The 24,769-nt window shown below is 50.2% G+C and overlaps 8 protein-coding genes across 8 annotated transcripts, besides 2 other annotated features; 3 read left to right on the top strand and 5 right to left on the bottom strand.

Moving 5' to 3' along the window:
- Positions 1 to 24: 24 nt before the first annotated feature.
- On the bottom strand, positions 25 to 995 carry FPSE_06158 (uncharacterized protein; the record flags this gene model as incomplete). Its single annotated transcript, XM_009259276.1, has 2 exons — positions 25 to 362; positions 413 to 995. 2 exons carry the CDS (start codon positions 993 to 995, stop codon positions 25 to 27), a joined length of 921 nt encoding a protein of 306 aa, XP_009257551.1.
- Positions 996 to 3,744: 2,749 nt separating this feature from the next.
- FPSE_06157 (uncharacterized protein) lies at positions 3,745 to 5,118 on the top strand (the record flags this gene model as incomplete). Its single annotated transcript, XM_009259275.1, has 3 exons — positions 3,745 to 3,795; positions 3,863 to 4,345; positions 4,453 to 5,118. The coding sequence occupies 3 exons, from the start codon at positions 3,745 to 3,747 to the stop codon at positions 5,116 to 5,118; spliced, it is 1,200 nt and encodes a 399-aa protein (XP_009257550.1).
- Positions 5,119 to 5,752: 634 nt separating this feature from the next.
- Positions 5,753 to 7,255, bottom strand: FPSE_06156 (uncharacterized protein; the record flags this gene model as incomplete). Its single annotated transcript, XM_009259274.1, has 2 exons — positions 5,753 to 6,769; positions 6,824 to 7,255. The coding sequence occupies 2 exons, from the start codon at positions 7,253 to 7,255 to the stop codon at positions 5,753 to 5,755; spliced, it is 1,449 nt and encodes a 482-aa protein (XP_009257549.1).
- Positions 7,256 to 8,095: 840 nt separating this feature from the next.
- FPSE_06155 (uncharacterized protein) lies at positions 8,096 to 8,523 on the top strand (the record flags this gene model as incomplete). Its single annotated transcript, XM_009259273.1, has 3 exons — positions 8,096 to 8,109; positions 8,193 to 8,300; positions 8,367 to 8,523. The coding sequence occupies 3 exons, from the start codon at positions 8,096 to 8,098 to the stop codon at positions 8,521 to 8,523; spliced, it is 279 nt and encodes a 92-aa protein (XP_009257548.1).
- A 934-nt stretch (positions 8,524 to 9,457) lies between these two features.
- FPSE_06154 (uncharacterized protein) lies at positions 9,458 to 11,053 on the bottom strand (the record flags this gene model as incomplete). The annotated part of the gene is made up of 1 exon (XM_009259272.1): positions 9,458 to 11,053. The coding sequence occupies one exon, from the start codon at positions 11,051 to 11,053 to the stop codon at positions 9,458 to 9,460; it is 1,596 nt and encodes a 531-aa protein (XP_009257547.1).
- Positions 11,054 to 13,548: 2,495 nt separating this feature from the next.
- On the bottom strand, positions 13,549 to 15,252 carry FPSE_06153 (uncharacterized protein; the record flags this gene model as incomplete). The annotated part of the gene is made up of 2 exons (XM_009259271.1): positions 13,549 to 14,422; positions 14,483 to 15,252. 2 exons carry the CDS (start codon positions 15,250 to 15,252, stop codon positions 13,549 to 13,551), a joined length of 1,644 nt encoding a protein of 547 aa, XP_009257546.1.
- A 1,056-nt stretch (positions 15,253 to 16,308) lies between these two features.
- Positions 16,309 to 16,330: a repeat region.
- A 1,338-nt stretch (positions 16,331 to 17,668) lies between these two features.
- Positions 17,669 to 19,440, top strand: FPSE_06152 (uncharacterized protein; the record flags this gene model as incomplete). The annotated part of the gene is made up of 2 exons (XM_009259270.1): positions 17,669 to 18,011; positions 18,071 to 19,440. 2 exons carry the CDS (start codon positions 17,669 to 17,671, stop codon positions 19,438 to 19,440), a joined length of 1,713 nt encoding a protein of 570 aa, XP_009257545.1.
- Positions 19,441 to 20,334: 894 nt separating this feature from the next.
- Positions 20,335 to 24,587, bottom strand: FPSE_06151 (uncharacterized protein; the record flags this gene model as incomplete). Its single annotated transcript, XM_009259269.1, has 4 exons — positions 20,335 to 20,871; positions 20,995 to 23,802; positions 23,928 to 24,023; positions 24,111 to 24,587. The coding sequence occupies 4 exons, from the start codon at positions 24,585 to 24,587 to the stop codon at positions 20,335 to 20,337; spliced, it is 3,918 nt and encodes a 1,305-aa protein (XP_009257544.1).
- Positions 24,487 to 24,547: a microsatellite.
- Positions 24,588 to 24,769: the final 182 nt, after the last annotated feature.

Here is a 24,769-nt window from a genome sequence, read left to right as displayed (position 1 = left end):
ACATGCCAATGTTGAAAAGGGCCTCTAGCTCGATGCAGTAGCAGTGTTGTTCTCCTCCTTGGGCTGCGGTGGCTCAAGGCCAGCATTCTGCGCCACGCGCTTCCAGATCTCGAGCTCACGGTAAAGCCGCTCGCATTCGTGTTTGAGTTTGTCGTTGGAAGCACTTAGCTCTGTAATGGCTTGCTCCGTGAGCAGCTTCTCAAGCGTCCACTTCTCAATATTCTGTTGTTCGTTTTCTTTGAGCTGCGAAATAAAGCTGACAGCACGTTGCAAAATAGAACCCTTGTTCTTTTCGCAACCAGGGACAATCTTGGCGAGTTCGTTAATACCCTCATTGATTGTTTCACGTCGGCGACGCTCCACTGCACACTGTTAGCTAACCTGAAGAGAGCACAATGATATTCCATCATACCTTCTTTGTGGTTGTCTTTTCGCATCTTGTGCCACTCTTCTGACCCAACGGTAGGTTTGGGGTTGGGTGCGGCGGGATTGTATCGTGGTGGCGCATGCGGGACGCCATTTGGAGGCGTGTGCTGATGCTGGGGAGGGCCAACCTGAGGAGGTTCCATGATGCCGTCGACTGAGGGTGTCACATCGGGGTTGAAAGATGTGTCGTGGCCGTGGTCGGGGTCTGTCGCCGCCTGGGCAGCGAACTGTTCTTCTGTAGAAGGCGGGACATGCAGAGTGGGATACATCCCAAGAGCAGCCTGAGCAGTACTGGTAGCACTGGTAGGGTCTGGGGCATCAGGGTGGTCATGTTCTTGGGTGGCCTGCTGCAGAGCGTTGAAATCGGCAACGTTGACACCATTGGCGTTCACAGCGTGGCTCTCCATGGCACTGTCAATAAACGAGGCCGCGTCGGTAGACATGTGGGCAGCTGGTGCAGGACGCTTATTCCTCGACAAGTCAGGACTGCCGGATTCACGCTTTCGCTTGTGACCAGGAGAGGTGGTCAGACCCATGAGCTCTGATTGCTCGGCAAGATCTTCTGACATTGTTCAGTCGTTTCAGGTGGTTAAAAAAGTACGTAGGAAATAAACAGCCTTGGTGGACAGGAGCTGTTCAATCAATGAGCTCGCCCGAGAGCAAGTTGTGGCGATGGTGAGACCACAGATGAGATGTTGGCGCTCAGTCAAAGATCTGAGTAGGACAAGACAATGTTAGAATAAGGCCAGTAGTAAAAGTAAGGCATGTATGTGTGCATGCATGTATGTAGTGGTAGATGAAGTGTAAAAAAGAAAATAGGCTCCCAGTCGATTACAGAGAGCAAAGATTTAGCATCTGCGACACGTGAACATGGGATGCACTAGTGTCATTATCGCAGAGGTAGGATCTGAGACTCTGAAGAGGCGTAGAGAAAGGAAACTCGCTTGAGTTTTGGTGGTGACTGAAAAGCAAGAGCGAAAGGATACCGAAACGCGGTATTTGTCACGAGCGAGGCGAAGATAGAACGAGATGATGGGTTGGTACTGATTCATTCAGTCTAGTCAGAATGGCTGCAGTGTAAAACCGCACCTTCAATCGAGCGTGCTGATAGGCGATGATAGCAAGCGATGCCAGGCCATGACAGTGATTAATGATGTTGGGTGGTGGTGGGAGACGCGACCACTTGGTGAAATGCATCATCTCGCGAAGGAATGGCGAGCCATCCAATCCATCATGGTGCGCAAATATTTTGCGAGGTGCCAAAAAGCAGAGAAAAGATATATATTTTTGCGCAAATCATTTGAATGAGGGTATCGTGAAGTGAATGAGATGCATGAAAGCGACATACCTCACAGATCATGTGCCTTGAGGCGTGCGAGATCACGAGTTTTCTCGTCTCACGTGTTTGGTGGGATCTACCTCGTGATATCGCGCGAGTCCCAGTTGATAAGTCGACGAGTTCGCGTTTTCAAGACTACCCAGAACCAAGACTTGTAAAAAGTCTAATTAAAAAAAAAAAGGAAAAGTGAAGGAAAAGCCTTGAGGTTCTGATACGCGTTCGGAACGAATAAAAGACGCGAGTGTCTTTTATGTTACAAAAAAAAGGGAAGAACAAGGAGACTGAATCTCTCTGGGCTGGGCTGTCTGTCCCCCGGACTGGGATGGGATAGGATAGGCGCTTGCTGCTGAGAACTGGGAACTGGCACTGAGCGAGTCGGGTCACGCGGCGGAGGAAGAGGTGAACACGTGCAAGTGGGTGAGGCTGGTAAGATAAATAACTCGACGCGAGTAAGAGGGGGGATGCATGTTGAGGCCTGAGGCAAAAAGTCATTTTCGAATCTCAGCGGGCGACCAATAGGAGGGTCAGGTGGGCCACATATGCTCCATGGGGGTGGTTATTGCCTTTACAGATGGGGAAAGAACCCAGGCAGGTGTAATAGAAGGAATCATACGGAATAATGGGCAGGCACAATACCTCCTTCCAAGGCACCATTCCCGGAGAATATCATGATCAATAGCCCGAGGACTAGGCATTTATTTAAGTGCCTACCTTGGTACTGTAGGCTTGTAATTTCGCTACTAAATGAAATATCCAGATGCAGCCCCAGTTCCAAATTGTAGGATTGTCTCATAAAGTTCATTCAACACAGACACAAGGCGCCAAATACGTTCCGGATTCCCTCACACACACAAATAAGCCTCCCACTCTGCCACTGTCAGCTTTGTATCCTTCGCCCAAGTCGGTACTTAGCACAGACCAATCAGGGAACCCCTCGTCTTCCCAAAGGGACAGCGCCATCAAAGATACCGCGGACTCATCACCTGATTCCACCCTTTATTAAACTGGACATCACTTGATGCACTGAGGTGAAACAGGTTGCGTCCTAAAATACAGGCGACAGATGATCCGACCTTGGCTCGTCTGACTCTACCTAGGTACTAAGATATTGTACACGATGCAACGACTCGATTGTTTGTGAATCAAGGCTCGACCTGTAGATCAGGATACTTTGTGGAACCGAGTTAATTTGGCTATTCCAGAGCAACACAGCTCGTCTCGTTGATCAAGAACAGGCGTCACGACAACATTCGAGTACGGCATGTTTGCTGCACGTACAATGCGATCCCAAAGCCTGTCTCTGCCTGGGCTTATCTGGAGGCATCTACAGCCACTCTATGTCCTTTTCATGCAACCAACCGATTTTGGGGTTCTGGATGGCCACTGAAAGTTCATGCCAGAAACTGCGTCTTGTCACACCAAATTTCAATACTTGCAGCCTGGTCTCGAGCATATTGGAATATTCAAGATGGAGCAAATACGTACATAGGTAGTAGTAGTTCTGGACTGCTGCCACCACCGTGAATACACAGTTGCTCCTCATTCTCCTCAAAACCTCGCTTTGAAAGGTTGGCTTAAACTCTACCCATGCAGCTGATCCAACATCGTAAGTATCGTATCATACATACATACCTACCTACCGTAGATATTATACATCACATCACTGACATTGCTCACTCTCTCTCTCTCCTCCGCTTACAGCGGGATTTCACAATCCATCCGGGGCCCCACATACCCTTGTTCCGAACGGCACGGGAGTGTACGTCTTGCAGGTACGTATCTTCCCTCTTTGAACTCCCACATTCTGCTCCACTCTCGTCATGACCTGCATTGGAGCAACCCACTTCATTCCGACCTCACTTCACGATACCGTCAAACAATCGCTACTATCGGACCTCTGATCCGTCTTGCATGGGACTTCAGCGTCAAATATCATTCTGCAAATAGACAATTATCAAACCAATCAGCGTATCTTGACCATGGGAGACCACAAGCTCTCCCAGATCAAGCATGATGAGCATCTATTGCTTGTAAGTCCACCAACTCGTCCCGTCCATCACCGCCTCTTAGAAGACATCCGCTCATGACCACTACCAGGACCAACCACTCCTTCGTCTACCCTCCGAGCTTCTCCGTAAGAACTTTCGAACGGCACATTTCGCAATCGAGAAGGATACCACTTCCCTCAAAACACTGCTAAAGGATTCTGCTACTGCCACCGTATCTGGCCGCGCATCTCAGGAAGATGTTCTTCGAAACGTCGATGCTATGATCACCCGAATGCGCGGCCTGAAGCGCAAGCTCACTACGAGTGCGGCTGAGGAAGCTCTTTTGCACACTCAAGCTGCGGCCCGCATAGCTCATCTCGATGAGCTATACAAAATGGATTCCGTGGAAGATGTGAAATACGAAACCTGGAGTAGGAAAAGGCTGGACCGGCTTTTGGCGGATTACCTCCTTCGCCATGGGTATAACGAGACTGCAAAGCAGTTGGCGGACCAGCGCGGTATCAAAGACCTCGTTGACGTCCATACCTTTGTCGCTGCTAGTCGTATTCGAGACTCCCTCATGAGGGAGAGTGTTGTCGAGGCCTTGGCATGGTGCACCGAGAACAAGAAGGAACTTCGAAAGATGGATGCATGTCAACTCCATTCAATATTCCGCAACGTTGTGCTAATACTTTGCAGAGTAAACTCGAGTTCATGCTACGCTTCCAGCAATACATCGAACTCGTTCGCTCCCAGTCCCCATCCAAAGTGAATGAGGCTATCGCTCATGCAAAGAAGCATCTCATCCCCTACCGAACCACGTTTCGTCGCGAGGTTGAACAAGCTTGTGGTCTTCTTGCCTTTCCGCCTGGTTCCATGGCGTACGGGGAGCTCTACAAGCCTTCCCGCTGGGCTGAACTGGCCGAACTTTTCACCAAAACCCATAACCAGCTTCTCGCCCTTCCTGCGGTTCCTCTTCTCCACATTGCACTTTCCTCTGGCCTCTCAGCTCTCAAAACACCGGCCTGCCATACTCATTCCGCAAATCCACCGCAAAGTTCAAATGTGAGCCACACGACTAGTTCCACGAATGTGACAGAAACAGGTGCTTCGACTCTCGGCCATGGCGTTTGTCCTATTTGCTCTACAGAGCTCAATGAACTCGCACGAAACGTACCTTATGCCCATCATACACAGAGCCACGTGGAACATGATCTGAGGCTACTGCCAAATGGTAGCGTCTATGGAAGGGATCGTCTAGAGACACAGGCGAGGAAGAACGGCTTGCCTGCTGACCAAATCAGGGATCTACGGACGGGCCAAATATTCCCCGTCGATTCCTTGAAAAAGGTTTACATCACATAGGACAAAACAACTGTAGATTGCTGCGACGTGACTGAGTTTTGGGCGTTTTCGGGGTTTACAAGGTTGTTCCTTCAAAATCCAGTGAATGGATTTTTATGCAACTGTACAACATGATATTTTGGCGAGCACACAGCTTCAGACGCAGCGCAGCTATTTTCGAACAGCATAGATAGCATTAGCGACAAGAACTATCAGTATGACTTGACAATCATCGAATTCCAGGTGCTAACTCCCATTTAACTATACAATACAGCATACAGTAGCAGCGCCAACACCACGCGGTCCACGCAAACCACCTTGTTCCCTCCCAGCCGTGCCTTTTCCCAATTCCCCTTTCCCCCGTTGAATCCCTAGAACCCTTCCAGCTTCCAATATCAAAAACGTGAGAGCCCCGTGCAGAAAAGCGTGAGAGCGAGAAGTGAAGACGCACATAGCATCAGAGGGCTATGATATCGCGTCGCGTACGGTTTGTTCCATACAAAACGAGACTTCGCTTTTGTGTGAAACGGGTGGTTATAGGAGTACAAGTGTAGGATGATGGCATAAAGGGCAAAATCAAGAGGCGTGAAAACATTAACACTATCGGCATATTTAATAGCCTTGCAGGCTAGCAAATCCCGCGGGATTCGGTTTTTTATCGGTTTCCACCAAAAGCAAAGCTGCCAAATACACCACCTCCTCCTCCAGGCGTCATAGGTCCTGTGTTGAGGATACCGTTGTGGCCTTGGGGTCCAGGTGTAGTAGCCAACCCAACACTCGTAGTGTTGGGTGTGCTGGGTGCGTTGCCATTTGTCTGGCCATCATTGTTGTTTTGCTGGTTCATCGAGATGATATTCGAGTTGGAGTCGGGGAATCCGAGACCCCAAACTTTACCAACGTGCTCGTCAGGGATGTCGCCGGCAAAGATCTTGTCGCGCATAGAGAAAAAGACCTTTCCGGTGAGCAGCGAGTCAGAGCCTGCTTGATGCGCATTACCGACACGCTTAATCTTGAGGGTTTCTGCGATATTTTCCAGTCCTGACTTGTGCTCAAACTTTTGCAGGATCTCAGCGCTACTGGGATCACTGGGTGTGAGGAGACCCGAGTTGTGTAGTCGGATCGCATGCTTCATAAGATGCTTCACGTCATATGTCGTGGGGAAATAGAGTTTCATCTTGTGATCAAAATCAACCTCATCATTAGGTAAGGGTAAACAGATCAGAAGTTTGGTGAGGTAGCCGAAATCGTAACCACCGTGGAAGGAAATCCACCTCACATTGTCGAAGCACACTAGACCAGAAGGGATGAGGAGAGATGCGAACTCGTGAGGATCAATGCCATCGCGATCAAGCAATTCGAAGTTGATACCGGCTTGCTGAAGCGACTCGATTGATTTCTCGTTGTACATATCGTCGGTTATGGAGAACTTGAAGTTAAACTGCCACGAACAAGGGAAAGGAGCATTGGTTGCAGCCTTTTGCGCAGCTGTGCCGAGCTTTAGGTCGTTCGTTGGTCGTGCTGGTGGGGTTTCGCCATCCTCGTTGAAGAATGTGAGGCCTATTTGTATGACCTTGAGCATGTCGACGTTGGTTCGCAGGCATTGGTAGTGGTAGTCGCTCTTCCCTCGAAATCCTCCCATGGGCCTCGAAACGACACCCGGAAACTCGGTATCCTTTTCATGGCGGTCAGTACATCTTTGAAGCCAGCGTTACTTCATGTGTCTTACCATCGCAATGTAAGGGTACTTATCCACCAGATCTCGCAACACGGCCATTTCCTCATGCAGGTTATGTTTCCACACCTCCCGTATTCTGCCCTTGTTAGGCTGCGACCTGATTGTGGGGTGTTCCATCAACATGTTCTGGTGAAGCCCATGCTGTGATTGTTGTAGTGCGGCAGCAGGGCCGTGGAAGCCCATTCTTGCGCTCTGGCTTCCAAATCCTGTATCGGCGAATCCTTGAGTGTTGAGACTGTTGAGACCAGACGTGAACGCATTCCCGTTGGCAGAGAAGGGTCCAAGCTGGGCATTGGCGTTCATGTACTGGTTTGCGCCTGGCATACCACCCTGCGGTTGGCCATGGGAGGGAAAGCCGCCTTGGTGATATGGCGCTGCTACAGCAGGCCCCCCGCCGAAGCCCCTAAGTTGCGGCGGCGGCATGTAGTAGTTTGCGTTGTGATAGTTGGTTGTCTCGTGATGAAACTTTCGCCCTCGACCAGTTGTGGCTTGGCGTTTCTGAGGATGCTCGGACGATTTCTTGTGTTTCTTTTGCTTTTCCTTTTTTGGATAACTTTGTTTAGGAGGTTCGACACCAGCAGAATCCTGTTTTATTTCCGACCCCAAAGTCGAAGGTCTGGTTGTTGGTATATCTGGCGGCGGTCCCTATCTCGGCGGCGTGTTTGCGGATTCTCTGTTCATTGAAGTAGCTTCGAAATACTTAAAAGACCTTTGCTTGTAACACAAATCTAAACGAGCACCAGAGATAGGCGAGAACGTCGTCGAATGGCCGGGAAGTATCGTGAGTTGCGTTAGCGGGTGCTTTTATTGATTCCACGTCGAATGGTGGAGAGAGTGGGTTGGAGTGACGAAGATATGTACGAGGGGGGCTCGGCCAATCAGCAAAAGACGAGTACCTTGGCCACTATAATAACTATTCCCTAGTCTTTAAGGCGGAAGATAACGAATAGAGTACAGAATGTGGATTATAAGATTCGATAATTGTTTGCTGGTATGGTTTCTCAAGACTCCAGTATCGAGGCCACAGATGAGGAGCTGGAGGTGGCAGATTCAGATGGCCCGTGCGCGATATCGGAGAGAGCGGCCACTTTGATCCGATCTTCTTTCAGTTCGTAGTCAGAGGGAGGAATGAGCCCCAGTTTTACCTTGACTGATGGGGGAAGAGCGCCAGCATCACTAAGGTCGAATTGGCTCGCTCTCCATTCGCCCATTTCATTTGTCGTCAGATCCAACTACCAGCCAGAATCTCGCCTCCAGCCCACGATGCTTGCCACGAGGTACGACACAATCCTCTAGATCTGCTACCGGATCAATTGGCTCCTGAAATTGACAGTCATAAGCTAACAGATGCGCCATGTAGAGTACTACGAGCCGCCGCGGGCGGACCCAAGCCTAACATCACCGGCTTCAACATGCGAGCGTTCCAAGCATCCACCGGCCAGCCTCGATACGATCCTTGGGAGCGAAAGTCCGTGAAACCCCATTGCTAAATGTTTCGCTATGCGCTGGACACGTTATACTGACTCCCTCTCAGCGAGGCCTGGCGATACCAGGGCCCCTACACCCGTTGGAACCGTCTCAAGAGCGGCTTCCCCGGTCTCGGCATCGCGACAGTCGCCTTCACTGCCTACTGCGGCTACGAGTATTTTTTCCTTGAGGACGAGCACCACCATGGCGAGGAGCACCACTAGAGTGGTCATTTACGGCAGATGATAAAGCGGGAAGACCTTGAGCACGTTTTGGGTGTGGGAAAGTTTTGTACATATACCTCGTCAAGCGAGAAGGGTATTCGACCAGACTACGGAACCTATCAATTAAAAGAAATATTGAAAGAAGGGGTAAAAAAGCCCGGGTGAAGCTACTGTGAAGTCGCTATAGCTTTGCAAGTACTGGGATGCGATATCAGGATATTGGATGTCTCAACGCTGAACAACGGCAGAGTCTGTGGTTCTGAATGACCTGGACTTTTGATGACTTTACTACCAAGGTAATAGTTTCTGACAACTCCAATCATAATTTGTTATGTGGAATCTCAGGTCGTTGTTCACATGACTGTTTGACAAGGTCGAATAAAGTTATTTGATCCCAGGCCAGGCTCATTGGTTGCTCTAGGAGGCACGAGAACTACATTTGGCCTGTCAGAATCCCAGTGACGAAATTTCCGTCTTTCATGCGTTGAAATACTGATATATGCACGAAGACCAGGGCGATACTCACCACCAACACAGTTTCCATGCACCGCCTTCTGATAATCTCATAATTGTGGAAGCCTTTTTTACAGAAAATTGATCAAGAATTTGAGATTTATTCAATGTAGTGGCTCAATCCACATAAAGGTATCTATAGAGGCTGTCTTGCCTCTTAGCTAACGAATGTAAAATTGATCTTTAGACCTATGCAGAATGGTATCAAATGCTGAGAACGCCGCCGTATACCCAATCCGGCTTTATAAACCATAAACTCCAGTAAAACAATATAGCCCATTTGAAGACGCCGACAATGTACGATGCGATCGTAGCGCCGTGTTTTTGTGTGACAATGCAGCCGAATGCCCATCCAATGTTTCACATTAGGTCATCATTTCTTTTTTTCTTCTTTTTTTTTAAATCACGACTTGAACTTGTATCATAAGCCGAGACCATTAACAACGTCGAGGGCGCCCTCAACTGCGGTTTCCAGTTCTTCCACTCTGACCTTGAGTCCCTTGTTTTCATCCTTGAGTAGATTCACTGTGTCCCAAGCCATGCTGGCGTTTTGTCCTTGACAGTTGAGGCAGTTGGAGGTAGGTGCAGGCTTCGGTTTCTCACTGGACATGCCTCGGATGAGCTTTTGGAACGGGCTCATCTGAGGAACGCTATTTCGTGCCGCGCGAGGAGGCTCGAGGGAAACTGGCTTTGCCTGAGCCGCGGGAGCGGTAGGAGCTGTGATAGGGCTGATCTCTGATATAGTGGTGGAGAATGTTGGGCTCCTTGATCGAGAAAATACGCTGACTTCATCCACGCTCTCGTCATCAGATGAGGTTGACGTGCTCTTTCGCCAGCGCCTTAGTCGGTCTTCGTCAACGCCCAGATCCTCTGACACGATTGAAGCTGCTGAGGTGGTGTTCTCTTTCTCGCCGTTTGTGGTTTGATCTGCTCGGTCCTTTTCATGAGCTAGCTGGTTGAGCAAGTATTCGATCATAGCATCACGCTCTGCCATGATTGTAGATTGTTCTTCGAGTTGTTTTTCGAGCTGCTCCACCTTGAGCTCGGCTTCGCTCTTGTTAAACTCTTCAATGTCGCGCTCAGCCTGCAGTTCTCGGAACTCCGATGTACGTTGCTCATAAGCAGCCTGGAACTTGCTCAGCAGTCCGGTGGCATTCATTTGGAGATTCTTAAAAGCGGATGGCGAGAAAGCTGTTCCTTCGCCAGGAACGCCGTTGGGGAAGAGACCCTTTTCAATATCCAGATTCATAAGGGCCTCGTTTTGCTCCTCTGTGGGAGAAGCAGTAGAAGGGGAAGAAGTAAGGGCGCCAAAGAAGTTAAAACGAGCTGAAGTTGGTGTTGATGCCTTGGAGGCAGATGATGTGCTGCGTCGCCGTTCCGGGATGGTTGTTGATAAAGGCGCTGGTGCGTTGGGTCGCGACAACCAAGTCGGAAGCCGATTTCGGCCAGGTTCTTCCACGACAGCAGGCAGGCTTGATCGAGTCCTGCTCGCAGCGGGCCTTTTGTTATCACCAGTGAATGACATATCGACTGACTGGGCCCTGGGTTTGTCGCTGGAGATCCGGTAGTGCTGTGACTCAGCGTCGAGGCTGTTGGTGTTTAGGTTAATGGAGTGGCGCAAAGGTGACTGGAGCTTTGGAGAAGTCGGTTCTACATGAGATCCAGGATCGCGAGTTCGTACAGAACAGCTGGGAAGATAATGGGCTGCTGAGGGTGGAGTCAGGTTGAGAGGAACAACGGGAGGAGTTGAGCGAGGTGTCGATTGAGGAGCAGTAGGAGTCTGGAGAGCCGCTGGGGAAAGACGGAGAGGTGTTGTTTCTGATAAATGATTGTTTATGGGCTTGTTTGACATGGCAGCTCGCCTCCGGGCGGTCGAAGCGCGAATACTGGAGCCATACGACGCAGGGGAGCTTGGTCCCGTCAAACGCGAATGATATTCAATGAGGAACTGTCCATGCTCCTCCTCGGCAACTCGGTCGTCAACGAGCCCCTGGGCCTGAGGATCCAGAGGACGCATAATTGCTATCGTCTCGGTTCCAAGGGGTCTGGGAGATTTGATAGTGCAGGGATCCAGAGCAGGAACCCAGTTGGACCAACGCCAGGAAGACGCTAGCGCTGACGATCGTATAGAAATGTTTGGTGGTGGAGAGATGTTTATCGACGATTCCGCGTGTCGCCCGTCGTGTAGTGTATAGCTGGAGAGAGAGAAGGAGTTGAGTAGGTGGAGGAGACGAGGTTTATGGCTGCGGAGGAGGTATCACTGGACGATGAGAACCTTAACACCACGGCGGATGATTTTGCGAGTGGCCGGGTTCGGCTGATGGCAAATCGGACTTGACTGACTGCCTTTGACGAATGGTTGGGCCAAGTTAGTGTTTGCTGGCTGTATGTCCGGCGTACAGAGTACAGTACACCAAGTTAGGTTCGACGAAGGTGGATTGTGTCGGGGTCGGGCTCTTGCTCTGTGGAGGGGAGGGGTTCTTTAGCGGCCAACGGACTTGTACTGATCGGGTAAGTCGACGGTCAGCCACCGGTTTACCTATCGATGCCATGCATTGCGCTATTACACTCAGATATAGGCATGTACTTATAGTCAACTTAATATTTACTGCAGGTATAAAAGATGACCGTATTCACATATCTGAACAAGACGTTCCCTTTGTTCATGAAACCCTTTCCGGAAGAGACAATGCTCAGTGTCGTCTAACACCTAGTCCTAGTGTCTCACTACCACCTGGTGGGAGAGCAAGCCAGCCGAGCTTGGTAACGCTCTAGCGTTGATCCCTGCCCTAACGCTGAGGAATGCAACAAGGCGCCACTGTCTCTCTCTGTGTAAAGAACACTTTATTTAATTGATGTGGGTTTGGGTTTGAGTTTGACGTAACTGGAGGTTGGTTCTGGATCCTTTTCTTCTCGTCATACCTGCCAATAGGTAGACAGTCATAATGACCTACCCTTCAAAAAGCGATGGTTGGGCCTGATGCATGCATTCATATTAGCAGCATTTCGATTCAATATTGAACCCTGAAAGCAAGGATCTACCGGTTGTCCCCTTTTTCGGGTGAATTTCCCTCACTGCAACACCCTGAAACAAAACACTTCATTGCCAATACTACGTGCCAATGCCATACCTACAGGCTACCCATAAAACTCCGTAATACGTAGTCAATCATGCAGTATCACCCGCATCGCACTACTGCACCGAACGGACGGCTTCAACGTTCTCCCCTATACCCCTGCACGGGAACCTGCAGAAAGGCAAAAGCAAAGTGGCCATCCATCCCATCTCGAGCTCTTTCGTCCACATCCATTCTTCAGCTCACGAACCTAATGCAAACTCAGACTCCCTCTGGCGAGTCCAGGCCATTCCCTTCCCTCGTTTAGGGTGTCTGGTCCCTTGAGCTACCCTGGCCTAGAACAGGAACAGAGTTTTGACCCGGCACGTTGGCAAACTTGGTTGCCACGATCTGTGGTGGGCGGGCCATGGCTGGAGTCTGTGGTCATTCGAGGTGATCAGCAGAATCGATTATGGCGTCACCCATGCCTCTTTAAACCCCAGACCATGAGTTGTGTTGAATTAGTCCTATGCGATTCATATAGGTGGTTTAGGAGTTACTTCGACACGCTGGGTGAACGACTGAAAGACCATACAATCAAGTACAAGTAGATGCTGTAACAAGCAATGATGGCCCGAACTATCCATAAAGTTTAGGAAATATAGTTAAATTTTAGCATAATAACCCATTCCTTCGCTAAGGATGGGATCTGCCATCTAACAGTCTCGCCTTCTGGAGTAAACCCTCCAGCGTCCTTGTTGTCCGTTTTGGGCCATGTCACGATACTAGTTGCCTGTGATAGGTCCACTACCTTACACGATGCTATGCAGCTACTCTCATAACATGGGCATGACAAAGGTTTACCACACAATTCCAGCCATGAGGTACCTTTGGGCGGGCCGCCACCAACAAAAGGATTCAACAAATAAACATCCTATGAATGGGTTGCACGAACTCCTGTCACAATCCTGGGCAGCTTCAGCCAGCCCAGTTCCTGGTTCCTTCATTTCGTCACTCTGATGGGTTCCACTATCATCGTCATTTGTTTGCTTGCAAAAGCACCAGCCTTCTTATTTCAACTGTAGCGTATAGGTTGACAACTTGGACCGTGGAGCACCGAATGGAGTCAGTGGTGGTTTATACATACAAAAAAAAATTTAATTTTGATTACTCATGCTTCCCCTGTACGTGTATTAAAACATGTCAACACTTTGTACGCTCGGGGTCGCCTTATGCTTATAAGTGGTCATACAGTATGTCTTTGTTCCACAGGTGCATTTCATTAATCTGCCAGCAAGTCCTTCGTGTAACTTGTTGAGTCAATATATGAATCACACCAAGGACAACACTGCTTAACCAGCAACTCTGAATGGGTATATTGCCATAATTATGTATCAAGAAAAGGTCAGAATCCTTGCGGCTTTGCTTTCCGTCGCTTGTCCATGAAAAACCAATTTCAACGCATCTCAACTGACGGGAAATAACGGGGCCCTGCAAACCCCCTAGCTAAAACGGATTGAATGTCAATGTTACTTGTAGGGTCATGGTGAGAACTCCACATCTTCAAGAGAATGAATCTGCCTGAAACTGGAGGGTCAAAGCGAATAGTGCATTTGCTCTTCTTCTTCTCAATATAAAAGCGAGCGTGGGGTGAGAGGAGCTGGCCGCCGCCGACAGCTCGTACAGCATCCTGGGTGGCAGAAGCGTGGGCTTCCCAGGCTGCGGTGAGAGAAAGGGATCGATTTGAGCGATCAGGTTCTCGTTCCCACTCTCTTTCCCACGCTCCCCTCTCTCGTTCACGGCGGCGCGAAGAAGGAGGGGAGAAGCCTGGGCCGTTAGCATTGACACCACTGCTGTAAAGACGCCAGTGGGAGGGATGATGGTCGTCGAGATATTCAGGGTTAAATAGATCACCACCTTCGTCAGAATCCGAGGAGTCCAATGTTTCAAAAGGGAGTGAGCCGATGCGATCAGGTGCTCGGCGGTAAGCACGAGCATTTTCGTACTCATCATCTTCATCATCACTGCATTCCGTTGTGACTTGGAGGCCTGGGAGGTTGGATTCGAATTCTCGAGGCATCTGTGGAGTTCGTGGCTCGTAGTCGTCTGCATGGCTTCGATATGTGTATGACGGCCGAGATCTCGTGGTTGTAGTCCCATTCTCGTGGTGTTGAACTGATATTATTTCGGTTGGAATAGACTGCAAAACTCTTGAATCCCCTTCATGGTTCGGCTCATTCGAGCGTGGCGCATATTGGATTTGATACTGGGCTGTCCGGTTCAGCACTTCATCCTGGGTCATGGCCACAAAAACCATTCCTTCTCTCACTCTGTGCATAGGTAGTCAGCCACGCTGCCGATATCAAAAGGCAACGCATGGGGCAACCTACGGATGTGAATAATTCATTGACCCAGGCGCCTTGATGACCAGTTCCCGGAGAGTAAAAACAGTACCGCCTTGATGCCGCAAGACAATATTGCACCGATTTCCCTTTGTGCAATACACCGAGGTATCGTTCTTGAGTATATTCTCGGCGGCATAAGACGACTCGTTGGAGAACATGCCGCCATCACAGCTGACGATCTCCATCTTGAGATCACCCTGCTCGACCTGGCCGTACTTTCCATAACGAAAGCTTCGGAAGGGCGCAAGTTTGTCAGAATCCAGCTTCCGGCGTTTATGACGTCTATTAGAGTCTGGCAGGTCTGTGGGGCGGAGCGGAGGGGAGAAGTTGGGTGGCATGGGAGGAGGATGGTGCTGGCGATCAAGGACGGCCCTCAGGTGGGAATTTGCTTCTTCGAGATGTCGATCGAGGTCTTCAAGATTGACGGGTCTGTTATTCTCGGCGTTCCTCATACGGTCAGTACGACGAGAAGTCGGCCAGCCGTTATCCATGGGTCGCTCAAAGTCGTCGAAGCCGGTACCTGGGGCTCTGTTCTCCAGATTGCGGATGCGCTCGGCGCGGCGAGCAGCCGCTGACCAATGCCGGGACTGGGGGCGGTTGTAAGAGTTCGGCGAAGGGCTATCTCGGTCACGATCTCGTTGCGCGTGGGCGAGGGCCCGAAGAGAAGGCAGTCGGGGTACTGGAAGAGGCGGAAAGTCGTCGGCGGGTTCTCGAGAATGGCGACGGTGGGAGTTTGATCCCGACCGGCCAGACATTGTGAATGACTGCGGGACTGGACTTGACTGGACTGACTGGGGGTTTCAACTAATACTGGGTACAGGACTGCTAGTCGTTGCGGCTACAACTAAGTATGACTGTGACTGTGACTTATGACGTGGGGTTTTGGGGTGAGCGAAGCGAATCGAGGGTTTGATTGACGATGGACCCTGTCTTTGGCATCCGTCGATTTAGCTGACAAGGTGGATAAAGGGTCTGGCGCAGTAGCGATGGGGCGGATAATGGTGAGTGATATAGTGGTGCTAATTTGACGTTGTTCGCGCTGTCAACGGACAATGAATCGTGCTTGCAGCCGGGTGAGTAAAACAGGCAGTGGTGCTCTTGGATACGGTGTCGGTTTCTCTGTCTTGTTACCACGTGAACAACCCAAAGTATGGTGTGGTCTCGACCATAAAGCAGGTACTTCAGTTGGGTAGGTGCTGGTATAATACGGTGCGAATGACTCGACTATGGGGTGTTTTGTCAGTTGCTATGTGGAAGAACAGTTTCGTTTCTTGTTGACAGAAACCCTTCTGTCAACTCTACAGGGACAACATGCGCCTTTTTCCCCTCTGCCTTGCCCTTTCTGGTACTGTATGCCCGTGTGCAGTGCACGCCTGACCTGACCTTGGCTGCAGTAGAGCATCATTGTGACAGCTGCCGCATTCTGGCGGGGCGGGCAAAGTCTATGGACGGGACAGGGCGAAGCTCACCAAGAGAAAGAAAAGACGAATATTGATAGCGTCCGATGTGGATGATACAGTACGATAACAAAGCGGTGAGAGTTTGTTAACTTGAACAGCGATCAAAACATTGCTATCAGAAGCAGATAGGTACCTAACGTCGGGTGGTCCGATATACCTAAGTGAGTAGTAAAAAACGGTTGTTGTGAGGAAACAGGTTGGGCTGTGCTGGCTGACCTTTGCAACGTGTGAGGGGACAGACAAAGGCGGTAGAATAAGCCACAGGGATTAATTGCCCAGACTCTGCCATATAATCGTTTCATCTGAGCAAAAAGTGGTGGTATCCTGCACTTTGTCATCTTCTAGAAGAAGAATAATAATAAAAATTATTTATCTCTCTTGCAGTTTACGGGTTTTAAATGTTCAAGAATGTCGTACTATGTGTCACATTGTACGAGTTTTTTTTTTTTGGTGCATTTGACCTGGTAGACTGACATTGTGCTACCCCAGAAACAAAAGAGAAATTGTGACACAACGTTGTTCTATCATTTTCGTAAGACTAGACCTACCATATGCTGTGATGGCTTTTTTCTGTTTTCGCTTTTGTTTTTCCCAGGAGAAAGTGAGAGAACTTCGAATAGGTACTAATGTAGTTCATATACTGCCATAGGCCCATAGTTCTGATGCTAAGGGAACATATCGTTCTGACAGCAAGGATCAAACTCATTTTAAGAACCGTTGGGTTGATAGGACCCTCAAGGCTAAACTTATGATATATATGCATGCCTTCACAGTGACCACGAAATAGCAATCTCGCGTCTTGATGGAGGCAATTTACTCTGTCAAAAGCGACAAATCATCTTGACCTGTGAACCGCGGATTCCAGGATAGGCACTGCACAATAATCGTACCCTCACATCTCTCCAATTGATACTCATATCTCGTATCTCATATACGCAATCCATCGAGACAGGTTTAATAACGGTTCACTTATTTCACGTGACTGACAGAAGCTTAACCATGGATAGATCCAATCTGGTTCCCGCTTGTCGGGACAAGATGGTGGTTGTTAGTTGAAGACATGAGAAAGATGCAGACAGGAAAGGCTTGCACAGTTGTTGATTCACTCAAGTGAGAAATATAGTAAATATATATATATTAGTAGTCATATTGTGTTTGTCAATCATCCATGGTACATGTAACTTAATTACATTAACCATATCCTCTTCAAATCTATGCCCGTCGTCGTTCCTTGCAGGCAATTAATTCCCTAGAGCGCGTTCAGGGCCCACTTCGACCTTCTGGCAATGAATGCTGATTCCGCTAACAATTTCTGTCAGCCAATCATTTTCATGCCAGCTCACTGAGCTACAGCGGACTTCTTGACCTTCAAAGCCAACATCCAATCCAATCGAGATATGACTATCTTCAGCTCCTCTTGACAAACAAGCAATCAAGAACCTGACATAACTACATTCTTACTCACGACCGCCCGGGTACCTGCATACACGGTGAATGAAAATAAGTCGAAAACAGTCTGTTCTGACTGAGAGGAGCTGAGCATAATCCCAGCAGGCTGGGCTTTTCTCGTCACGCGTCTTTGCCTTCTTATTCACAACAACACTTTTGCGATTTCGATCCGCAACCTCTCAGCCTTGCACGGAACCTCTTCCGCTTTACACCATCTCATCACCTCTCATCTTCGCTACACCTCCTTGCTTGCTGAGCTCCGATGGACAGCTCAAATCAAAACCATGGCCAGCCTCAAGTTGCGCCTGAAGCGCAACAGCTTCCCGATACCTCAGCGCAACAGGGAATGCCTCCCATGGATGTCGGCGCCAACATGAACGGCAACGGTATCCCGCATCTCCCTAACCACGTTCTCAACCCGATGAACCCTGAAGCTTTGGCTATGTTGGGTGACCCTTCTCTCATGGCGGACCCTTCCCTGCTGGGTATGCAAATGCCTATGGCCGATCCTTCTTTCATGATGCAACCTGGAATGAACCTCTCAAATGGCCAGACTCAGGGATTTAGCCTCCCAGTAGTGCCGCCACCTGCTACTGTCAGCGCCGGTAAGTTTTTATACTCACAAACCGCATACTCAGCCGGTACAGGCTCTAACGCGCCACAGAGGAGGTTGCTCTCTATGATCGCCAGATTCGCCTTTGGGGCATGGCTGCTCAAGCCAAGATCCAAAGCGCAAACATTCTTCTCATCACCATCAAAGCCCTTGCTAACGAGATCGCCAAGAACCTGGTTCTTGCTGGTGTTGGTTCTTTGACTCTTCTTGACAGTGCTACTGTTACCGAAGCCGATCGGGGTGCTCAGTTTCTACTCCCTGACGGTGAGGACGTTATTGGAAAAAACCGAGCTCAGGTTGCCAGTGTTGCCCTCAGAAAGCTTAACCCTCGTGTTCACGTTCATGTTGACGAAGAAGGCGTCAAGACCAAGGGCCCAAGCTATTTTGCTGCATACGACATTGTTATTGCGACCGACCTTGACCCTGAGTCTTTCAACATCATCAACACAGCTACACGCCTGAATTGCAAGGCTTTCTATGCTGCTGGCTGCCATGGTCTCTACGGCTTCATCTTCAGTGATTTGATCGAGCATGATTATGTCATTAAGCGTGATCTCGGAAACGTATCAACAACCACTGGCCCAGAAACTCGCACGCGCTCTATTGTTGACGTTCAGACCCGCAAGGAAGGACCCAAAACAATCGAGTCTGTCACCAAGCGCGAGCTCTATTCCACATGGTTCCTTGCCAGCGATGTCGCTGTCCTACCTGCCGAGTACACCCAGTCCAAGCGACGACTCAAGAGTGTGACCCCTGCTCTGTCTTGCCTCCGTGCTCTCTGGGAGTTCATGCAACTCCAGAACGGCCGTGTTCCCAGCAATCGCGAAGACCTTAAGATGTTCACACAGATTGCCACACAGAAACACAAAGCCCTCGGTCTGCCCAGTGAAACACTTCGTCCCGAGTTTCTGCGCAGCTTCCTTCAGAACCTCGTCAGCGAAATCTCTCCTGTTTCCGCTATCCTTGGTGGTCAACTTGCTCAAGATGTTATCAACGTCCTCGGACAAACCCAGCAGCCTATCCAAAACATGGTCGTCTTTGACGGTAACACCATGGAGGCGCTCATGTACCCTCTGCACCCAGAAGGCCCTCTCGGAGCATCCCTACTCACCGATCACACCGTCCCTAATGGCGGCGCACCCATGCTCATGGGCGGCGGCATGGATGGTCTTCCTCTGGGCATCGATCATACCGCGATGGGTGCTTTACCTCACCATAACAATCCTATCATGCTTGCTGGTGGTATGCCCCAAACCGGCAACTTCATCGCTATGACGGGCGGCTCCCTCACCGATCCTACACAGCTCAACGGTGCGCCGGCACCTCAGCAGCCTATCCAAGAACAGGCAGCTCACGCCACAGCAGAGAAACCCGCACAGGAAGAAGCACAGGCGAACCTCGACGCCTCAGATACCAATTAGTCGACTCGCCATCTTGACGACACGCATTTAGACGGTGCTATTTCACAAAGCGTTGTACAATTTTGGAATGAAGGAAGGGAAGGGAACGGGCTTTATTTATTTAGCCTTTTAGTAAGGATGTATGACAGTTGGGAATCGATGATACCTTTGTACACTAAACAAGAGTTTTCGCTCAAGGAATCATTTCCGAGTAAGGAATTATTGGGGCTTAGAATATTTAATGCAGCAATATATACTCAGTCGAATTACTGTTCCGATGCGTACCTAATTAGGAGCATCTAAGCTACTAGGCCATCACGTATATCAAGTCAGAAACATCACGTTTCTTTCGTATAGCATATTGAAATTCGTTATTCATTTTTGTTTAGCTTCATAATCTTTATCGACTAAGTATGTACGTGGCACATCCGCGCTGTCCTAAAATCCTCTCATGTCCCTGTTCCTCCAAGAAAGAATCGTGATCGCGATCGACTGCGTATTCACCTTCAAAGGTGCACATCGACTCTTCAGTGCAGCTATTGGGACCCTCATCGATGAATCCTTTTCCATCAGTGCTTGGCGTGCACTTTCGTAAAGAAGCAAGTTGAAAGCCAAGATAGTAAAAAAGACAAGTGCTAAACATGCAGGTCGAGAGTGAGAAAATATCAAAGTGCAGATCATTTGTTGCTGTATGTCCGTGGACATGCTTGCCTAACGCCACCGATGCGAATAAGAGGGGATCTATGTCCTCGACGTTGATAATAATTAGGCCGGTATGTAGTCAACCCGATTTTCGGGTATATAGTTTTTGGGTATCATAGCAACTGCGCTGCGGTTGCTTAGGAAAAAGGTTGGGAGGAATAAAGTTGCCGTTCAAGATTGACGAGACCTCATCTCATCTCCCCGGTGTAGATTTTATTTTGAGCTCTCGTCAGTGCTGTCAATGACGATGACGGACCGCTGACTCTTGATGATTTGGACGTCATCGGATGATTCTTCCTTGACCAAAGATTCCTGATCCTTTGAAGACTTGTCGCTCGCAGTGTTGGGTTTTGTGGTGGTTCCCGTGGCTTTGGCGATGGTCTTCTTCGATGAGTTGGATCGGACAATCTTGATTACCGTCTTCTTTGGAGCCGTCTTAGCAGGCTCAGCAGCAGCTGACTTCCGCGCCGCAGTCACTCTTGGCTTCTTCTTTGGTGGCTCAGCTGCTGAAGCAGTCGTGTGTCCCTTGGGGGTTTTGGGTTTTCTGGGGCGTAGTTGTCGTTTGTTTAAGTCCACGGGCGTGTTGATAATCACAACGTCCTCATCCTTCTTCGCTTGTGTCTCTTCCGGAGACTCACTCTCCACATGATCCTTATTCGTTTGCAAATCAGCACGCTTTCGCTTGTTAGATTTCTGGACGATAGCCGGGTCGCCGAAGAGGGGCTCAGCAAATCGGACGGACTTAAAAGGCTTGTTCGGTTTAGTTTGCCCATCTGCCTGTGAAGAAGAATTATCACCATTCTATCGCGAGTCTTCTCGATCTTGGCCAGGCTCGCCCTTCTCCTTGCTGCCTCGCTTGCGTGGTTGGTTTACGCTCCATCCTCGAATTTGAGTCGGGCCAGAACTAGGAAGTGCGGCGGCGGACCCGGTCTCTTTGTGGTCGTACGGGATGGTCTTAAGTTCGGGCTTATTCGGCCACGATCGATGCGCGGGAACGGGGGCGGGTTGGAGCTTGCGGTACTTGTTACCGGCATCAGACGACCCTGAAGGGGTAGATCGATGACGATGAACCGAACTGGGCAGACCCTGATGATTGTCTTGGGGGCTTTGAGCCATGTGCGGAGGCATAGGAGGGGGGTTCGCATACGTTGGAGATAGTACTTGATGTGCGTAGCCTTGATGAGGCGAGGTCATGTAACTTTGCCCGGCTGTCTGCGGGTTTGGCAGGATTCTATCCGTTGCGATGGGCTGCAGCTGCGGTTGCCCATGTGGCTCGGGGCCAGGGTAGCCTCCTCGGTGGTAAGAGCGAGGAGGGCCAGGAGGGTAGTATGAACCAGACGACCGTAAACTAGGTTCCAAAAGTGCCTCGTCCTGAAGGGACTGGTTGCGTCCCCTCGATGGACGTAGGGGAGGTAGAGGCTCGGCACTACCGTTGTGAGAAAAGGGTATACGGGCCGAAGGCGGAGCTGGAGATGAGTAGTGAGACGGCACTGAGCCTGGGGCCGGCCCTGGAGGAGCGGAGGCAGCAATTGTAGGACCGGGAGGTGGCGGAGGCTGCGACCAGTATTGACGGGAGTAGCTAGGAGCCTCGGGGGCGTAGCTCAATCGACGGGGTGGGTATCCGGGATCGATAGGGCGGCCGGAGGCCATATGAGCATCACGGTGATCTGGGTTCGGGTAGCTGTTATGTGACAGATATGTCCCCTGGTCTTGAACTGGAGGACCCTGAGAGGGAGGGGGAGGAGGGTACTCAGAATGTCGTACTGACGGATGCTGTGGCACGCTGGGGTCATGAATAGGTGGGTAGGGCAGGGCCTCCCCGGGATGACCATGCACTGAGCCGCCTGATTGCATTGGCAGCTGAGCGTGGGGCTGGTGCATATAGCCTTGAGGAACCTCAACAAGGTTGGAGTTGAAACGGGGGTCGATAGGTGCCTGGCTTGGAGTGACGGGCGGGAGCTCATTGTTTCGAGAGATCGATCCTCGATGATCATGCTCCTGAATTCCATGTGAGGAAATCGACGCAGGGCCCATGCCATTTGTCATAACATCGCGGTAGACTGGCTGTTCTTGAGCCCCAATTTGCTCCATCATGTGAGAAGTTTCAGACATTGGTGCTGGCTCATAGCCCATTGCATACTCAATTTCTGCAGCCTCGTAGACTGGAAGCGGCTCTTCAACGGGAGCAGGTTCGTTGGGAGTGCCTGCAACGTCACTCAAGGCAGCCAGAATATCGAGGCCAACGCTGGGGTTAGTGTCTGGCTTAGGAGCCGGTGCAGGCTTTGAATCGGTGAAAACGTCGCGAATGGCATCGTATCGAGCAGGCTTGGGTGCGGGCGCAGGCGCAGGCTCGGGTGCCTTTTTGTGTCCCTCGGCTTCAAGGAAAGCACTAGCAAGGGCGAGAACTGAAATACCGGTAAATCCGACTTCAGGCTGTGCGGTTGTCACATCCTCTACTTCGATCACTTGTTCTTCAGTCTCGGGCTCCTCGGATTCCGATGGTTCCCGGCTGACAACAGGTCTGGCTTCAAGTTCCTTGAGAGCAGTACCCAAAGAATTGCTTCGCAGCTCGTCTTCGGATCGAACATACTCAGAGATGTCGAGTTCATCGAGGTCGATATCTCCAAGTTTGCAGAACCGTCTCATCGAAGCCCCGACCTTGGCGCGATACGGGTTATCTTCCACACGGCGGTGGTTGATAGTCTTCAAGAAGGAGCGAGAAGCATGTGAAATTCGACCCGAAGGGTTCGCGATATAGACCACAGGTTTTCCTGGCATGACGTGGGGAGTCTTTTCAGCTTCGGGAACAGGTGCATCTCTCAAGATGATGCCAAATTTGGGGTGAACTCCAAAACGCTTCACGGTTTCCTTGTCAAAGTCGGATGGCTTTGTGTTTGAAAAGTCAAAACCGTTACACCAAGCATCGATATATAAACCATTGCTGTCAGGAGTATCGAGATACTTGCCGCGCTTCGCACGGCTGTGGCCCTTGCTAGAGTCATTAGAAGAGTCTCTAAAACCAATCTCCCATTTCTCGAACTCGAACGGTCGAGGCACAAAAAGACGACTGCTAATACCCTTCTCGCGCATGGACGGTTTCTGGTTGAACATCCGAAAGCCATACTCATCTGCCTCGCCCATGTTCTTTGGCAATGGAGGGCTCTTCTCGCGAGTTTGCAGTCTGTGATTCTGTGCCCTAGCAACAGCAGCATGTGCAATGCCGTTGACAAAGGCTGGAGGCTCTGGGGATGCTGGAGTGGAGTCTGACTCAGCTGGCGTGCCCTCAGGCGTTGCCTCGACTTCCGCAGCACTAGCGAGAAGACCTTTGGCAGGGGCTGGGGCAGAAAGTGAGTGAGATGCAGCGGCATCATCAGGGTTACTTCTGGTGTTCTTCTTGGGGGTAGGTTGGCCTTCGGGCTGATCTTGTGCTCTACGCTTGTTGGCACCCCGACCTCGGCCGCGGGTACTCTTGACTTGAGAAGCGGGAGCAGAAGTGGTAGGAGCACTGACAGCAGCAGTGGCGGCCACTTCATTATCGCGTCCCTTTTGCCACATGGCAGTTCCTGGGACACGAGAAGGGTAAGGAACCAGGTTACCATCCAACCTGCACACATAAAGTCCAAATTCTTCGTCAAAGTGTTCGTCACTAATGACCTTGTATTCGTATTGATCATCGACGACCTGTGTTGAGTGTGTCAGCAGATGCACCGCCAATGAGCGCAAAGGGCAGATGTTTGGATGTGGAATGCAGACGGTGTAATTAGTGTAGAGTAGGGATGAAAAGATTGAAGAAAATTTTGACTAACATCAACAGGAAGATCTTTGTCATACAATGAATTGAGAATGCGAGCACGGTTGTCTTGTCCTTCGTAGAACTGATCCGTGAGATCTGCGCAACCGTTCTGTGTGGGTTCGTCAGTACTTGCCAAGAGCCTCATTGGGAATCTCGGAAACGTGATAGCGTCACGTCAGAGGATGAAATAGCATACCAGGTATTCTTGTTGGGCAACATAATGATCGGCCTTGAGCAAATGCTCGGCAAGCTCTTTGTCTCTGTCGTAACGCCGCGTATACTCGGCTATTTTAGCATCGAGGTTATCTTGGAGCTCTTGCATGAGAGGTATGAACTCTTGAGCATGTTTATGCTTGTCAGGGTTTTGGAAGGCTTCATCAATGGTGCGTTCGGCAAGCTCTTGCAGAGCTGGCTTGAGCGCGTGAGCAACAGCCTGGTAATTGGCTTTGAGATGCCGTTGACGCTCATAAGCAGCTTGGACACGCGAATCCGCAAAGTTCTTTGCTCGGCCTCTTCGTGAGCCACCACGACCGACCTTTGCAGTGGCCGCCTTGGATACTGCAGCAGTAGAGCCACCTCTACCACCTCCTCTACCTCGACCGCCACGACCTCTCCCACCGCGGCCACGACCACGAGTGGAAGGTTCCCTTGCGGGAGACTCGTTCTCAGCCATGACGAGCACGATGGATCATGTAGTTAGAGGTGAGAAAGAAAGGCGGCTGTATGAAGTTTGAGAGGAAGGGAAGTAATGCAGCGGGCCGGGTACCAACTTTTTCCTGTAGGTTAGAGGTGAGAATGTGCCACGCGCCAGCGACAGGGGGAGTAAGGTACCTACTTAAAAGACAGGGTAATGAA

Source organism: Fusarium pseudograminearum, chromosome 3, assembly GCF_000303195.2.
Source record: "Fusarium pseudograminearum CS3096 chromosome 3, whole genome shotgun sequence".
Taxonomy (NCBI): Eukaryota; Fungi; Ascomycota; class Sordariomycetes; order Hypocreales; family Nectriaceae; genus Fusarium; species Fusarium pseudograminearum.
Note: the sequence above shows the minus strand (reverse complement) of the source record. Positions and strands in the feature narration are given on the sequence as shown.